The 18,817-nt window shown below is 40.2% G+C and overlaps 1 protein-coding gene across 7 annotated transcripts in view; it reads left to right on the top strand.

Annotated features, from left to right (window-relative positions):
• PIP4K2C (phosphatidylinositol-5-phosphate 4-kinase type 2 gamma) overlaps nt 1–18,817 on the top strand; it is a 36,832-nt gene that overhangs the window by 6,921 nt on the left and 11,094 nt on the right. For all 7 annotated transcript variants that reach the window (XM_026673925.2, XM_087956474.1, XM_087956472.1 and 4 more), the window contains 6 exons: nt 1,581–1,678; nt 4,114–4,210; nt 7,648–7,791; nt 8,981–9,127; nt 14,085–14,123; nt 15,718–15,831. In XM_026673925.2, coding sequence (XP_026529710.1) covers nt 1,581–1,678; nt 4,114–4,210; nt 7,648–7,791; nt 8,981–9,127; nt 14,085–14,123; nt 15,718–15,831 — 639 coding nt within the window. The remainder of the gene's footprint in view (nt 1–1,580; nt 1,679–4,113; nt 4,211–7,647; nt 7,792–8,980; nt 9,128–14,084; nt 14,124–15,717; nt 15,832–18,817) is intronic.

The raw sequence follows: 18,817 nt of genomic DNA, 5'->3' as shown, positions 1-18,817 counted from the left end.
TGTGCTTCGCCAAACGCTCCAAGCAAGGTGAGCTCTTTCATACATAGAGAGAGAGGGAAAGACGCCGGCGTGCTCCGAGAGGCTGGCTCTTTTCTCTGCCGAGGCCGTTGGAGCTGCCTCTGCCATTTGGAGCCGCCGCCGCCGTTTGAAGCTGCCGCTTCCGTGTTTGGAGCACCACCGCCACTCCAAACACGGCGGCAGCTCCAAACACGGAAGCGGCAGCTCCAAACTTGATGGCGGCACTCAAACGGCGACGGCGGCTCCAAACGGCAGAGGCAGCTCCAAACACGGAAGCGGGCCGCCGCCGCCTTTTGAGCCGCCGCCGCCTTTGGAGCCGCGCCGCCGTTTGGAGTGCCACCGTCACGTTTGGAGCTGCCGCTTCCGTGTTTGGAGCTGCCGCCGTGTTTGGAGTGGCGGTGGTGCTCCAAACAGCGGCAGTGCTCCAAGCGGAAACGGCAGCTTCAAGCGGCAGTGGCGGCTCCAAGCGGCAGAGGCAGCTCCAAAAGGCGGCAGCAGCTCCAAGGGCACTCCAAATGGCGGTGGTAGCTCCAACGGCACTCCAAATGGCAAGTCCCCCCCCCTTCCCCCTATTTTGCATGTTTTAAACTAGGCCTAAATTTGGGGGAGGGGCTTAATTTGATTTTATGCCTAGAAAACATGCTGGGTCTTCCTATTGGTGGAGGCCGTATTGTTGGAGAAACACGGTATATACGTATAACTATATGCGTATACATTTACCAACTACAGTCCAGTATATGTCAAGGATCCTACTTTTACATTTTATGAGAGAAATGTGATTCTAAGCAGGTTTCAAACCCTCCCCCCCTTTAAACAGAAATGCTGGATAGTTCAGTATGAGCTCACCATAGCTGTTATAATATCATTTAAAGGCTGGTTTAAACTGGCTCTGGCTCTGCTGCTTGAGTGGCTGCCCAAAGGCAATTGAAATGGAACATGAAGAGTGAAGCCTCATAGCTATAATTCTCTGTGGTCCATTCTTCTCTGATTCATATTTTTCCTACCAGAGATTATAGGGGAAAGATGGCCAAGCATGCTTTGTGCCTCTCAATGTGGTAATGCTGATTTGAGGTTTATATGCCCTTCTCTGGTAGCAATTACACATTTGGTGCATTTTCCACATTTTCCTGGCATTCTCTCTAAGAGAAACACATTTTCTCTGCCATAACAGAACTCTCCATTGGTTCTGGTCCTTTTTTTCACACAGTCATGTTTCAATAGGGATTAATACATGGCTGTTACGTAAGTTTAAAAACTCATGTCTGGATGAAAATCATGTGACAGGCTGCTTTCAGCCTCTGGTCAAAAGATTATTGATGTTCTTGGTCATGGGCTGCTTCAGTTGCCCATCTGAAGTTGTCAAGAGCTAGAATGAAAACAATTGAGCCTTGGAGGTGCTGCAATCTCTTGGCAAGCAGAAATACTGAGGTTAAAACACAGGGACTTTTGTCTCAAGCTTTTGACCAAGCTACAGCTAGCAGAATTGTCTCTGTGAAACTGAATCTGGTAGTGGGGTGCTGGGTGTGACTTTGTCTGGTTTTACCTTCGTTTTCTCATGTTAGATCAATGAACTCAATCAAGTTCCCCAGCCAGTGATGCTGCTCCCTGATGACTTCAAAGCCAGTTCTAAAGTAAAGGTGAACAATCATCTCTTCAACAGGTGAGGAAAGAGCTGGAGATACAACGCAGATGGCCTTCCTAATCCAAATTTCATCCTAATGCAGGTCCACTGCAGTGTTTCAGGCAAAACTCATTCCAGTACTTTCAAATGAGGTCCAGTAACTAAAACACGGGGATTAAGCTTGGCATTGTGAGCTTTGCACCGTATATTTATTTATTTATTTATTTTGTTGGGTTTATATTTCCATCTATTCACTCATGCATATGTGCATGGATATGCTTCCTACATGGAATGTTCTGAGGCATGTGGCCTAATATTGTCTGCCTATATCACCCCATGAGAAGGATAATAACCCCAATTACTCCTAAATAATATAACTTCAGGTACAAACATCCCTCAAAAATAGTTTTGCCGGTTGAGATGAAAGATTCTCCTAATGCAGCCATTTTTCTCTAGCGCTGACCAGTGCTGTTGTGGTAGTTGAAGAGCCTGGAAGTTGTAATCTGATATATGCTTTTCTAATTGATCTGAGTGTATTTCTTTGTCCTTTATCAAGAGATTACATTATTTATTAGATAACTTTATATAGCTACCCAACTCTCACATAGGTGACTTCAAGTGAGTTACAATTGATTAAAATTGATTAAGCCTTATAAATCTATTTATACAAATTACCTTATTTACAATAACTAAATATATAAACCACTACAGTCTAGCAGAAAGCCTCACTCAGCTAATTCTTGCTTCTAATCTTAAGGGTTTTCTTTTTCCCAGACAGATTATGATATTAGTTTCTCTACAGTGATTATGATCCTTCATTGAAATCTCTTTTTGCTCATTTCCATTCCTTTGTGCAGTAATGGAACTTTTAATATACATTTTCTCAAACCTCTACTGCCCTTTAATATAGTTTTACTTGTGACTAGGCTGAAAAGGGATTTGCTGAGAGAAAAGGGAATTGAAATGACTGAATTCCAGGAAATGTTAGTGGTCTATAGTCCATTATTTTCTCCTCTTTAGGGGCCAGTTTCTGTTAAAAACAAAAACAAAATAAAATATTTTGCTTGCTGGGATTACTAGATAGTTGTTTGAATATTGTACTTTATTTATTTATATCCCACCTTTATTAGTTTTCTAACTCAAGGTGGCAAACATACCTACTCCTATTGGGTTGAGAGAGGGTGTTTGGCCCAAGGTCATTCAGATGGATGGATGGGGAGATATAGTGTGTGTGTGTGTGTGTGTGTGTGTGTGTGTATATCTATCTATCATATATATATATCTCATCATATATATATATATATATATATATATATATATATATATATATATATTGCTAGAAAGGGTGGCATTCAATAATGCATAATGTAAGTTTAATTTACTGTATATCAATGTTGTTGTTTTTTCAGTGCCTTAACTGCAAAATGTTTCAATTGTGAACTATTTACATAATTTCTTTTTTCTTATTTTTCCCCTTTGAGTCATGATTGATTACTGGTGACTGGCTTGCAATTCTTTTCAGTTTTCTTGGCAAGATTTTTGGAAACGGTTTGCTTTTGCCTCCTTCCTAGACCTGAGAGAGAATTAATCTACCTAAAGTTACCCAGCTGGCTTCATGCCTAAGGCAAAACAAGAACTCATCTCCCAGTTTTTAGCCTGGTCCCTTAACCATTATGTCAAACTGGCTCTCGCATAATTGATTAGGACATGGTTTTTACAGTGCAACAATGTGTGTGTACATATATACATGTGATTTAGTCTATTGTTTTAAAATACCATTTTAGAAAAAGCCAAATATCACAATTTTTGAATCCATCGTCATGTAAAAGTATGAAATTATTTGCTAGTACAAGCTGAGGGCTTGCCTCCTCCTTTCAGATACCTAATGCTTTATATTCTTCTGTCTGAACAGTAATGTAACCAACCTTCATAATGGAGGATTACAGCATGTGCTAGAAGAGACGGTTGGTGAGAGGATTATGGAGCACAGGCCATAGATTGCTGAGATTTCTAAACTGAATTGGCAGCTATTCCAATTAAAGCCTTGTTCACTTGTCAAGAAGACTGCTCTTCTGATAAAAGAAACAGTAGGGCCTTTGTATTCACACAAATGAGATATAATATAGTGTTCTTCCAAAAGTGAGCTTGTTCTTTCCCTAGCAGAAATGGTTAGGCCTGAACACCAGACATGGCATAGTCTGAAGGTGATAAAATGGCTTGTAGCACTTCAGGATGCAGGATGGGGAAAACAAACAGAACTTTTTTTTCTCCATACGTGAATCACTACAATGGAGATCAGGTTGGGCCAGAATCTTTACTGATGAGCTGTGTTTTTACTTTAGGAGTGAAATAAAAACATTCCATTCATTTTCCGCTCCTCTAAAGTATTTCAGGCCTCTTGTCTGCCTCATTATGCTCTATCTGCAGACTAAACTTTGGCTTGGCATCTAACCATGTTACTTATACTTCTGCAGGGAAAACTTGCCTGGTCACTTCAAATTTAAGGAGTACTGTCCACAGGTTTTCCGCAACCTTCGTGAACGCTTCAACATTGATGATCAGGATTATCAAGTAAGTAGATACAGGGGTGGGATCCGACAGGGTTAACTACTGGTTCGGTGATTTACTATGTGCTTCGCTGCGCACGCCTGTAAATCATCATCAGCTTGCTGCCTGGACAACTGAGCAGCACTGAGTGCAGAGAAACAGCGTTTGAAAAAGTACTTTTTTCCTGCTTTTTCAGCTGCAGCTGTGCGTTGCACAGCAGCTGAGGTTGAAAAAGCAGGAAATAAAGGTCAGGTAAGAACTCGGGCAAGTGAGTGGGCCAAAACATCAGCAGACATAGAACCAGTTGTTATGTCTGCTGCTTTTCAGAGCTACCGGTTCTACAGAGCCGGACAGAACTGGTAGAATCCCAACCCTGGGTAGATACCATCTTACCCCAAAGAGTTTGAGTACCTAAAAACCTGAGGGTACACAGTTTTTCCAGCTGTAGCCACAGAGCCCCCTCCCCAACCCCCACCTTTTTGGAGGTGGGTTGCCTAATGCCTTTTTCCATAATGGCACATTGTGAGAGATCTACTATTTCTTCCTTGTAATAAAAGCAATGAAGATGATATGGCCAGGTGAACTAGTTTGGTTTTATGTGGATTGGTTGATTTAGCTATTATGCATTTACTGACTTTACAGTAACAAGCCCAATGTTCAAAGGTTTAAGACCAAAAAGTTAAGAAATCATGTTTGAAATTAAACAAATTTTGTAATGTATTACAGGTATTCTCAAGTTACAACAGTTCATTTAGGGACCGTTTGAAGTGACTTATGACTATTGCAACATCCCCATGGTCATGGGATCAAACTTCAGATTCTTGGCCACTGACTCATATTTGGGACATTGGCAGTGTCCTGGGGTCATGTGATCACCTTTTACAAAGCTCTGACAAACAAAGTGAATGAAGAAGCTAGATTCACTTAAAAACTGCTTTACTAATTTAACACCTGCAGTGATTCACTTAACAATTGTTGCAAGAGAGGTTGTAAAATGGGGCAAGACTCACTTTACAAATGTTTCACTTAACAACAGAAATGTTGGGCTCAATTGTCATCGTAAGTCGAGGACTACCTGTACAATATATTCCTCTAGTAATTAAATTGAGAAAATGTAGTCTGTTACTACAGCATGCAGTTACAATCATCATCATCTATATATATAACTGCGAAAGACCACTCATGCATCATCACAAAATCTCCAGAACCGTAAAACCAAAAAACTTGAAATTTGGCACGTATGTTCCTCTTGGCTTCTAGGTGCTCACTAAGAAAGGATTTTTCGAAATGACCATCGCAGCATTAGTATTTTGTATATTATTATTAACACGCTCTGATGCTATTCCCCCTCCCCACCTGAAAAAAAATCTGTTCCAAATGCAAAACACAAGCAGAGGAGAGGAGTTTCAGATTTAGTTTCACATACCAAGCAGCTTTAGTACAGAACAGTTGCTGTCGTCTTCTTGCTCGCACAGCAAATACTGTTTCAGTTTCCAAACAGCCCTCAACTCTCTCACACACTGACAGGACACTAGCCAGATGAATACTGATGGATGCTGATAGGCAGAGGCAAAACTTTCTTTCCCTTATTTTCCTTCCCCAAAACTAAGCCCGACCACATGGTTTCGTAGCGAAGCACAGGTATCGAACTGGTTCTTTTATAAGGTTATTTTTGCTTTCATTTAAAAACCCAGAAGAGACTAGTTCAGATCTGTTCTCCTGAGCAAAACTAATATTAAAGTCAGATTGCTTTAATGTTAAACCAGTGGATTATTTTAATCAATAACTGTATTAGTGTCTATGTTTCTAGATATGCTTGTTTACATACATAATCCTTATTACTCTTGCAGATGCCATGATACTACAGTAGTTGTTTTATCCATTTAGTAGAAAGTTCAAGGTAGCAGAGGGGCTAAGAGGCCCAGCTGAAATGTTGCCTTTGTCCTGAATTACTTGCAAGAAATGCTTTACTCGTGACATACACTTAGTCTTATTCCCACACCTGCTCTGTAAAAACAGTGATGGTGACATATCATATAAGGTTAAGGGAAGATAGGGGAAATGAAGCTCCTTGAACTCCTTCCGAAGTATCAAAATATTGATATTGAAAAAAGGTTGGTGTGATGACCCAGAGTATATCAGAAATATAACAAAACCCCAAACGTAACTAAAAGTCCTTTAATGCCTTCAACTTCACTTCACTGTTTAATTGTTCACAATGGAGGAGTAAACTATTTTCAAAATAACATTTCAAAGGAAAGAAACACAGTTCAAATTCAAAGAGCCAATAATGAAGCAAAAAACAAAAACAAACCACATTGAATAAAGTTCCACGACAGACCAGGATAGATAATTGCCAACTTCAGGAAGATAACCAGGTACAGTCCGTTGGAAGAACGCCAACCAAGATAAACCACCTTTAGGAATAAAACACTAATTTGTCTCCAACGTCTGTTAGCACGCAGGTCCAAACTTTTATGCAAATCTCACACCTGCAACCCATGAAGAGGATCATGGCCCTCTCCTCCTGATTAGACCACGTCTTACCCTGATCCTCTCCTCCCTGCCTTCCCTAGGATGGATAGGGGATGGGCCTGGGTCCTCCTCTGACTGCTCAGTCAGCCTCTGCCTTTCCCCAGCCTCCTCCATCACCTCTGGAACCACATTTCCACTCCCTGTTGGCTGTTCCTCCTCTTCCTCAGAGTCAGTCTCCACCAGGAGCATGACAGTCAGAAGTGCAATAGCTTAGAAATGGTACGTTGCCACACAAGAGGTTGTATGCATCCAATCGAGCACTTACACAACAGCTACAGGACCAATCTCAGAATGGGTTAAAGAGAGATGTGGAAAAGGAAGCCCCAGGCCAGGCTTGCTTAAAACTATGTTCTTTCACATACACACACAAACGCAAAACATTTGCGCAGCTGTCAGGAGTATTTTGGAGGTATCCTTTGAAGCTGAAGCGGGCACAGCTATCTCTCCTTGTTGCCTTCTGGTATAAAAGCACACAAAGCCGTTCCTCATACTGTAATCTTATAAGCATGACTTGTAGTCTCACTCTATTTCTATTTCTGTTTTACCCCCCCTTGTTTTGGAAGCTACTTGAACACCTGAGCAATTAGAATTCTAACCAGGAAACAGATGTGTTGTTTTCAATGTGCCTAACTTGTTTCATAGTTCTTAGTCAAGCTTCTCACATTATAGAGTGAATCAAGGCTGGGTGAGAGCTGTCAAAAGATCCTTCGTATGGTGCCCCACTGGGATCTGCTCTAAAAAGTGTCCCCGCTTGAAGGTGGCTGATTGAAAGAGCATTGTCAAAAGGAGTGGAACACTTTAGGAGGATTCTGAGACCTTGCTTAGGTGAAGCAACATCTACTGATCTGCACATGGAAGATACCTTCAGCAGTTTCCATAGTCCTCTTGTAAATTTCCTTGCTTTGTCCATTCTTTCTTTTTTATAGGTCTCCTTGACACGTAGCCCACCAACCTATGAGACTGAGGGTGGAGGTCGCTTTCTCCTGTCCTATGACAGGACAGTGGTCATAAAAGAGATAACCAGTGAAGACGTAGCTGATGTGCATAGCCTTCTATCCCATTATCATCAGGTAAGACAAATTGCAGACATAATGGCTTCAGGGGGATTATAGCTAGATAAAAGTTTCTTTGACTTGAATCCAAAGATTGGTTAACTGGAAGATTGTTACAGAAGGAAAGTTTCCCTTCTGATCTTCTCTTTTCCTGTAATATACATTGCTAAAAAAAAAAGGCCTCACCCTCCAAAAAATTGCTAAGAAGGGTCAGGTAGCTATGGGGCCAACGGAGTCTAGGTAAAAGGGGTAAAATCTGGCTTTACAAGGCAAACATCAAGAATAAAAACCTTGAATGATTATAATATTATTTGTTATTATCTTCTTCCATGGTTTTATTCCTGACTTCTTAATCTGGGATTGAGGTTTCCCAGTGATCTCTGGTATTAACTAAATATAACCCTTCTAGTTTCAGAAGTAGAAGAGAAAAGGGGGCACTTTATGTGTGCATTTTCTTATTGATGCATCGTACAATAGCAAAAACATGTGCTTTAAAAACAAGTTTAGTTTTTGAGCTCAGTAGACTTGAATGTAAATGTAGGCAACTGCAGATCTGTGCATTATTTTTTTTCTGGGACAGAAAATACTGAAGCCTAATTACAGTCTAAAGAATTCCTTGTTTATTCCTAAGATTTGAATAGGAACAGCCATTTGTGTTCTAGCTTTGCTTCATGCCTTGGGAGCAAAAAATGTATTTTTCAACAGAAAGCTCTGAAGCTTGACATTTAGAAAAACAAAAAGATTAATGATATTTAGTCTTCTCTCCTGAGAAAAAGTGATTAAAAACATACAATCCCCCCACTAGGTGGTGCATTTGTCCTTTGGAGATTGTAGCTAGAGAGCTGTCTCCTCCGGTAATGTCTGAATATCCTCAAAGATGTGAATTATGCATTTCCATCTTTCATATCTGCATTCAAAATTTGAATCTGAAATTTGCAGGGAATCTTTACCAGTTTATTATTTATTAATAATAATGTTTATTATTGCCCTTAATAGTGCTTAGAGTAGGAACCAAAGGGCATGAGTGTTTGGAAACTGGATTTCTGACAGGCATGGGCTTTATTCTGAGATCAGGTACCATTTGCTTTCTGAAAGGATCTGATACCACACAGAATATGCCTGTACCTTTGACTGCTTCCACCATTATTAGGCTCCTTGAGAATTGTCACAACATTTTATAATTTTTTTTGTCACTATTTTCTTTCAGTACATTGTGAAATGTCATGGGAGTACCCTCTTGCCCCAATTCTTGGGTATGTACCGGCTCAGTGTTGACAACGAGGAGAGCTACATGCTGGTCATGAGGAACATGTTTAGTCACAGACTCACTATACACCGAAAGTATGATCTGAAGGTAATGGGTGATAGAGAAGAAGCATTGTGTGAATCGAGTCTCTGTTTATTCATCTCTTGCACGATGCTTACCTAAGTCATGTGAAAATGAAAGCCCACCCACCCCCACCATTTTTAATGCTTTTACGTATCAAGAAATAGTAAAAACCAATCGGTCTTTAGCAGTTCTTAAAAGAAGGTAAATACAACCTCAGATGGACAATTTTTTGTTCAGATGATTTTTTTTTTACTATGTCCTGATACGTAAAACCATAGAAGTCAAAAGAGTATGGTTTTTTTTCATGATTGTATGCATGCTGGTATATGTGGAGGTAGTTTTTATTTATGTGTTATTTGATTTTTATCTTGCCTTTATTATTATTTACAAGTAACTCAGGACAAAGAACATACTCCTTCCTCCTCCTATTTTCTTCATAATAACAAACCCTGTGAAATGGGTTGGGTTGAGAGAGTGACTGACCCAAATCACCAAGCTGGTTTTCATGCCTAAAGTGGGACTAGAACTCACTGTCTCCTAGTTCCTAGGCCAGTACCTTTAACTATTAGACCAAATTGACTCTCATTGTTTTACTTGTGGTTTAGCTCAATTATCCCCTGACACACTGTTTTGAAACAAAGCACTCAGACAAAGGGATTGACTCTTTACAAGGAAGAGGTGGGCTGTCAGGAGTTTCGGCTCATTTCTCTGACTCAGCCCATATTCACTGACATGTTCCAAAATTCCCAGTCATAGCTGTTTGGTACAATGACATACGGAGCTTTAAGGAGATATTGATTTCCAGATCTTTCTCTCCTGGGGAAGGGGAGGGGGAGGATGATACTTGTGTGATGACATCATCAGGCAATTGCAGCAATGTACCTGTAATAGACTAATATAAACATGTCATGGCATTTGCCTAGTGATATCCTTGTCCTTATATTGCTTTAGCATTAGTGGGTTTGGTGTGGATGCCGCTGTTTCCATAACATCCCCTTCTCTCCCTTTGAGGAACAGAAGGGGTTGAGCCAAGGGAGAAGTGCATAATTGATTTGGGAAACTGCACAGCCTTAAGTAGAATGTTGGTATCCAATCTCCGTACCTTGTAATAATCAAATTTCTCAATAAGGCATCCTCTTTGGATGATTATTCTATAAAAGGGATAATCATCATAAAGGAGTAATTGAGAAAAAGGGTCATTCAAATAGCAGTGTTTATTTAAAAATACCTGCTGCTTCACCAGGCAGTGTCTTAAAATGGTTTTGTGTCACAAATTGGCAAGCAAGCAAGCATGATTTCCATCTGATATGAGACAAGGGCGCTCGTGGAGTCGTTATTTAACAGTAAAGCCTCATGCTGTATATGCTTGGGTACATGGCTCTGATCAAGCTTCTTCCCACTTAATTGTGCTCAGCCCCAAACATCTGGTTTTAACCAAAGGTTTCACAGAGCTAGCAGCTGACACTATTTCTAACCACCTCTGTCCTTATCCATAACAGAAAGGGTAGTGCCTCTACTTGGGAGGAAGCACCATTCCCAAGTTCAATGAGCTTTTATTCCTGAGTGAGAGATGTGGGATTGCAGGCTGGGATATGCTTAATTCATTCCATGAATCTTCTGCCACTGCCTGCCAGACTCCCTCATCATCCAGACACAGTGTCTATATTTAGATAATAAGCTCTTTAGGGCAAGGACTGCCTTTCGCTTATGTAGCTCTCTTCATGCATCATGGACTCCAGTGGCCTCTTCCAGGAGCAGATCACAATAGATAGATCTGTTTCAAAGACAAAATCCTTTGGGAGTCATTCCCCACCCCCACCCCCAACACTACTGTACCCAATCGGTTATTTTTAAGGTCAGAAATGAGTCCTCGGTCCTAAAGCAAGCAAAGCATTCCCTCTGAGCTTTCTCTAGTCCTTTCTGCCACAGCTGAGTTAGAGTCTAACTGAGGAGGGATCTAGTCCTGCTCTGATAGCTGCCCATTGGAGAAGATCCATTCTGTTTTCCTGATAGTCTGTTAAACATCGGCTGTTGCTATACAAGGTAGCCTTCGACCTACGACTGCAGTTGAGCCCAAAATTTCTGTTGTTAAAGGAATCTGGCTTCCCTGTTGACTTTGCTTGTCAGAAGGTCACAAAAAGGCAATTTACATGACCTTGGGGATACAGCAAGGGTCATAAATATGAACCAGTTGCCAAGCATCTGAATTTTGATCCCATGATCATGGGGATGCTGCCAAGGTCATAACTGTGAAAAACGGTCATAAGTCACATTTTTCAGTGATATTGTAACTTTGAAGGGTCACCAAATGAACTGTCGTAAGTTGAGGACTACCTATACTCCCATTTCCCATCAGGAGCAGCTTTCCTTGGGGGTAGTCCTGCAGAACCATGGCTGGAGTGGGATTTTGGCTGATGGGTAACCAAAGCGATAAGGGCATTCTGCCAAAAGCCTGTGCTTCATTTCCTGTTCCTCGTCCCAAAAAGCCTGCTAAGGCAGCCTAGTGAGATGGCTCTGGCTGCGAAGTTCTCCCTCCCCATATTTCCTGCCTTAGGATTGCCACACAAGGGCCCCCTTCTTTCCTTGGGGAATTCACTCAGCAGAGGAATGGTTTCAAATGCAAGGTCGCTCTTTTGCGCTGAAAAGCTCGGCTGGGAAAACGAGATGGGTCATGTCCATGCCTCTCTGCCTTAAGCCTGATTACGCATCATTAAATGCTGACCCAAAGCAAGTTCTCTCATACCAAGGTTATGTGGATAATTTACAAGCAGTGTTTGTATTCACAAGTATTTTAGGAGGCCACTCTCTGTGGAGGGGTCGGGGACTAGAAACTGCATTGCCACAAAGGGCTATAGCTCAAAATGCAGCCGGAGAATTGTTTATTAGTACATACATTATACAAGGATGCGGATTAAGTAATTTGCAGAGGCTGTTAATATATTTCTTGACGGTAAAATATTGCAGTGATTATGTTTAACGTGCTGTTTACCCTGAAATTAATGCAAGTCCCAAAAATCAAGTCAGTCTGAGAAGGATGAATGGGCAGAAATGATACGGCAGTGTCAGTGAATTGAATGTGAGATTTGGGCTGCTTTCCATGTATGCGTTTTTAATACTTGACCTATTCCTCCATCAACATTATTTCTGGATCTACAAGAGATAGTGTTTTTCTTTTTCTTTTTGAATGAAATTTGGGTCTCAAGTGATGCCTTTCTTCGCTTTAGATGCTTATGCTGCCAGTAGGTTTATAACTCTTCCGAAGGTTAGCCTATCTCCCCGGGAAGCTTTGGAGCAGGGAGCTAGATTTAAATTTGTTGGGTCGTTTCTCTATCTGATGCCAAGGGGTATTGCAATTACTTTGCAGAGTATAGAGGCAATATAATATAGTCTCTGCTCAGAAGGTTACATAAAAAAGTAATAAGGCAAATAGAAAAGCAGGGCAAATTAGCATTGTAAAAAGGAGAGACTGTGGGTGGGTATAGCAAAGGCCCCGAAGGTGTAGAAATTAACCAAGGCATTAGTGACAAGGACACCAAGGGGGTGTATCTTGACAGAAGGTTAGAAAGGGGGAAAAAGCAAGCAATAGCAGATGGTCTGGGGGCTTCTCAGTTGGTGTTGATAAGATTATTCCACATTCTGAGACATCTCGAGTACGTTCTATCGAGAGGATTTTTTTAAAGAGAAGGCACCAAATTTGGTGTAAATCCAGTTTCATGGTGGTACAACAATAGCATGTTGAATTTCTGACAAGTGAGCTTCCTTTTTGACTGCTGAAGTCTTAAAAAAAAATAGTAAAAACAAAACAAAACCATCCACTAAGGTTTTAGAACTCAGTGGGTGAGAAGCAAGTTTATATGTTGGCTTCATTAAGAACCTCTGGATAGCTTTAATTAAGTCATGTTTTCCCAGTTTCTTCTCTCCCTTCTATTAAGTAAAAAAAAAAAAATGCCTGCCACATATGTTCAGAATGAATAGAGGATGTGATTAATCTGTATCGTGAAAGTGTTACATTGTGTACTGTTGTTTTTTTATGCTGCAACCCCTCCATTTCAGATCATCTGATATACCAAAAATAAATGTAAACCAATGTGTCCAGGAAATGGTTGAAAACCTATGCCCATTCAGTATTATTCTTACATTATCTTTCCTGCTAAAGATAGTTTTGATATGAATTCATGGTGGGCCTATTGTTGAAAATGGTGTTAATGTCTCTATGCCTATTTTGCTGGGTGCCAAGAAATGACTAGTCAACTGTGGAGCCTCTGTAACCGTCTCATTAAATACTAGGACATACTTCGTAACTTGAAGGAATTGCTTTAAATATTGGAGGAGGAAGGGAGGACACACACACACACATAACCTGAAGGCAGAATATAAAGCCACTATGCAAAGCACCATAAAGGTTCTTCCACTCCTCCTTCAAACTATCCAGTTAGGAGATAACAGCCAATCGCATTGAAACATTGGGATGAAATAAATGGAAGATACAAGTAAAAGAGGTTATAGAAAGATGAGAGATTTCCTTACCAATTTCCTTGCCATCTAAAATGATAGTATTAATCATGAAACAATTTACGGTTTATATGTTTTAATTTGTGCACCTTGGTATATAGTCATGCTAGCCGTATGACCATGAAAATGTTTTTGGACAATGCTTGCTCCCTCTGCTAAGAAACTTAGATGAGCACCAGCTCCTAGAGTCATACACAACTAGACAAGGGAAACCTTTACCTTTATTTTTTAACTGACTGTGGTTATGATGATTTTATTTAACATATGTCCCGCTATGGCAGCCCTTTGGAAGGTTTAACATAACTCTTCACCTTCCATTGAGATTTTAAAGTTTCTGATCTTATGAACCATTTTCCCTCCCACTTTCTAATAATTTTATGTTAACACTTTAATTTGAAAGATGCTCCAAAAATACACACCTTATCTTATGTTTTCTAGACCGTAATCCTTATGTTCTTGCCTTTTTTAGGGTTCACTGATATCCCGTGAAGCCAGTGACAAAGAGAAGGTAATTGGTGATTGTAGGTGCATTTTCATGTTAACCTGATATGGGTTGAGTTTGCTGGCACAATCCAACATGGTATTATAGCTTTCTCTGCACAAAGGTAATACAGATTATGTCTAAACATGATTGTTTTTATTTCATAAACCACAATTAGCTGAATTCATGCCCAAAGTTAAGCCAAGAGGGGGCAATCTCTCACTCTCTCTTTCTTGACTCCGGGAAGGCTTGTGAGAACATGGAATCAACACTAAGCAGAAAAATGGCCCATCTCACTGGCATGGTTTTTCCTTAATTTTAAGTTTTGGAGCGGGGAGGGTTAATTTAAAGATGGAAATGGTGTGCAGAAGGCCTCTGAAAACAAATTTAAACACTCTCATTTCCATCTTCAATCTCTCCATTTGAGTAAACTGACTTTTTTGCCCTTGTTCCTTCTAATGGTATCATTATCACTGGAAGGCTTCTAGAAGTTCCAGGTCAAGAAACTGAGTAGTAGGTACCCAATCCAGAAGGAGTCATGTACATTAATAGGATTTGCATGATCTAGTACACTGTCAGTTGGACAAAGTACAGAATAATATGTATACCCTGCTACTGGATAATGTTTCATGTAACCTATAAAATCATCAAAAGTTGAACTTAATCAAGGGAGTCTTTGCTTTTTTTTTTTTTAAAGCAAAGATGGATAACCTGCATCCCCCATACTTTTTCTAGAACTGCTGGAATATCCTATTATGTGTCTTATGTTATGCTTCACTTGAAGTTGATGTATTTTCTACAATTTTAAAGTTAGAGACCTACAAAATCTAAAATAGATTTAGTCCCTTTACAATAAAAGAAAAAGTAATAAAACTGCATCGTTTCCCTGACCCCTGGTATTTTCGTTTCCTCCTTTGTAACTCTCAGTTATCACTCTAAGCTTAAAGTGAGCTTTCTCTTTTTAAATATAAACATAAGACATACATAATAGAAAGGGGGGAGATAGACAGACATGATTTAAGGTACCATTTTAAGAACTTAAATGCAAAACCCTGGTATTAATGGGAACATAGAAAAATGTGATATTGGGCAGAAATGCTACTTCCTGGGAATTATTTTAAGAGCAATTTCAAAATAGGTTAAGAATGACTTTTTATGTTCCTTAAACTGACAATTGAAAGGTATATGCTCCATAATTAGTTTAACTCTGCTATTAGTGAGAACAGAAGTAGATATTTTCTTATCTTTTCTGAAGGGTGTTTAAAATATTTTTATCTCACTTTACAATTACATGGTTTGGGCTATTTGCATTGATTTGCAATTGCCATTTTTGTCTCACCTTTCCACCAAGGAATGACCCTAAGCCAGATCATCAGTTTAAAAGTTACACTGAAACCACAATGCAAAACCACAGCCTATATATGGGGAAGACACAATCCACAAAATGAAAACCTTTTATTCTATAGTACATGTACACACAAAACCTTAGCTTCATTTTTATATTATTTTGCCACTTTTTATTGCTTCTAGTTCTGTCTTCCAAATATGGATTTAGCAAATTTCAGTTGAAGTTTGACTTGCTTCATCTGCCTCTTTTTCATGAAACTGTCCTCTTTTCCAGGGCAAGGAACTACCAACTCTGAAGGACATTGATTTCCTAAACATGAACCAGAAAGTGTACATCAGTGAAGAGACCAAAAAAGACTTTATGGAAAAGTTGAAGCGAGATGTAGAGGTATTGTAACTTTCTCAGTCTGATCTAGTATAACAAGAGGGGTGGTTATGGGTCAGTAATCTAATGGGGCAAGCTGTGGATGCTAAAGAGAGACTTTTAAAGGTAAAGTGGGCAATTTTTCATGGTTCAGTTGAGTCTGAGAAGGTGTTACTAATGGTAACCCACCCTACTGTTCTGATTCCCATCTTAATACCTTTTAAGGTCAAAAGTTACAATTTTCTCTCTAGTATCTGTCAGCAAGTCAACTCCTTCCATTACTCCCTATCTCTAAATAACATCTAATGTTGTGCTTGTGGTATGGGAGCATCTGCAGCATTCCTGACCAGAAGCACCAAGGCTTCTTCCCTGTCTGCGTCCCTCTTCTGGATTTGAGGCTGAAAAAGCCATAATACTGGAATGCCATCTGTATGGCACAAGGGAAGGATGCCACAATGGTTCTCACGTCACAGACTGAATATGAGCTTTGCTATTGCACTCCCCCCCCCCCTTACATTTCTGCTTCTTTCCCTGTTTCCCACGCTTGAGCCATTGAAATTGCCATCTTCCTACTGCGAATTTCCTTGGAGGAATTTGACTGAATTTTTTTGTACAGTTCCTCATAACTGATAATCTGCTTCTTTAAACTAACAAGCCGCCCAGCAATATAAACAGGAAATGTCCTTAAAAGGGAGAAAATATTCTCAGTATAATTATTTGTAGGCAGATCCTTTTCTGACAACTCATCAAGTCTTAGGCTTGGGAAAATTACAGGGGCAGTGATGTCATCCTCAGTTGGAGGATGTCATGAAGAATTGTATAGTTTGAGAGTAATTGGTTCTTGTTTCTGAAGAACCAAAAACTGTTCCCAAACTGTGTTCTAAGGTTCCAGGTTGGCTCTGGAAGGCAATGGGGTAGGACTTTTTGACACAATGAGCAAAGGGCTTTCAGTAACTATATTCAGTTTGCTCCAGGCAACCCTGAAGGTCATTGATACAGTATATATGATGGACCTCTCTTCCTCTGGGTATTTTTCCCTATATTATTTGCATGTGGCAAAAAGCATTGTTTCTGTGATGACCCAGAGTGTAACACAAACATAACAAAATCCAAAATGTAAATAAATGTCCTTTAATGCTTCCAACTTGGCCCCACTGTTCAATAATACTCAGTTGGAGATAAAACATACTCAAAAATAGTCTTCAAAAGAAAGCAATACAGTCCGAACTTAATGAGCAGATAGAGGTGAAATAAAAAAACCAAACAAACTACAATGACAAAATTTCCACAACGGAACAGGAGAAGTATTTATCAAATTCAAGGAGATAACAAGGCACAGTCTGTTGGAAGGATGCCAACCAAAATAACTTCAGACCAAAATAAAACACGCTTTATCTCCAGCGTTTGCCAGAACGCAGGTCCAAACTCTTATTCAGTTCTCACACCTGCAGCCCATGAAGAGGATCGAGGCCCTCTCCTCCCGAGGAGACCACGTCTCTCCCTAATCCTCTGCTTCCTGTGTGCCCTAGGATGGATAGGGGATGGGCCCGGGTCCTCCTCTGACTGCTCAGCCGGCCTCTGCCCTTCCCCAGCCTCCTCCACAACCTCCACAGCCACACTTCCACTTCCTGTTGGCTGTTTCTCTTCTCCCTCAGAGTCAGTCTCCACCAGGGGTATTGACGGGTTCCCAGGATATTTCTAGAGTTGTACAGCATTCTTATCTCAGGAGGATTACATAGCAGCAAATCACTTTCCCTCCATTCTTTTCATAAGCTAATTTGGGAATTTTTGAAGCTGCCTCCTAGCTTCTGAATTTTCTAGTCATCTAAGGTCGGGTGGAGATTCTATCAGCCCTGTCAAAGATGACATGTTAGAGAAGGGTGCTTCAGAGTCTCTGTAGATATGATTGATTTGAGTGACAGGATATAATCGTATTGAGAATCAGGGAAGTCAGTGTACATAATGTTTATTGGCTGGCATTTGTGTCATCATAAAGGCACACTCTTTTAACTAAAAACATTTTTCAATTTATGTGAACTTGTAATGGCAGAATTGTATAGAAAGCTCTTTAAACAAAATGTAACACCGAAAAGGAGAAAGGCAATTCTAAGCATTTAACTGGCCCCAGATTAATGGCAGGAAGGGTTGTTTCCATGGCAGAAGGGGAAGAAATCTAAGCTTCTCATGAGAAGTAAAGTTCATAGCAACTGTTATGTACTGAGGTATTTATTCATTGTTTTCTTATCTCTAGTTCCTTGTTTTGCTTTTTTATTCTTTCAGACTTCTGGTATGGCAGCTGCAAATATTTGTACTGTATTTGTAACTTTGAGGGACAAGTTCTGTTGTGAAAGAATTGTGGTTCAGCTCTCTGGTAGAGGTCTCAGACCCCGATTTTCTGAATTGCTGGTCAACATTTGCACCCCATTTGCCATAATGAGGTGAGAATTGAGGTTAACTTCCAGTTCTGGAAAAAAATTGCTCACAGCTAGCATTTCATCAGCTATTATATTTCCTTAGGGATTGAATCTGCAGAATTTAAACTACTTCTGCAGTGTGAGATTTTCCTTATTGGCCTTAATGACTGTTAATAGCATGTGATTGGGGGGGGGGGGGAGGACTGCAGATGCTCAATGTCTAACTATTAACCTCATATACCATGCAGACTTTCTCCTTCATCAGCTCTGTTTCTCTCAAATGTTCTGATTTTTCTTGCTCCAACTTCAGTTTTACTGCTGACCCAAATCAGGGGACTGGTGGGCAATGGGCTTCTTGTTTTTTTTTTTTTTAAATGATGCTTTGGATGTGACAATTGAGGTCACTTAGTGTCAGCCCCTAGGCACAAGTAGGCTGAAATCTTCTGCTGATCTTCTAAATGAAAGTCTCAGCCTCATGAGCAATACACTGAATGTTTCCAGTGAAGTTGTAGGAGATGACCAGACTGGAGCCAGAGGGAAGGTTCAAACACATCATCATTCCGTTGACTCTTATCTACCATCAACTAGCTTTTACC

The sequence above is a fragment of the Notechis scutatus genome, chromosome 2 (genome assembly GCF_049901735.1).
Source record: "Notechis scutatus isolate UNSWTSFEM ecotype Mainland chromosome 2, rNotScu1.2, whole genome shotgun sequence".
NCBI classification, from domain to species: Eukaryota; Metazoa; Chordata; class Lepidosauria; order Squamata; family Elapidae; genus Notechis; species Notechis scutatus.
Note: the sequence above shows the minus strand (reverse complement) of the source record. Positions and strands in the feature narration are given on the sequence as shown.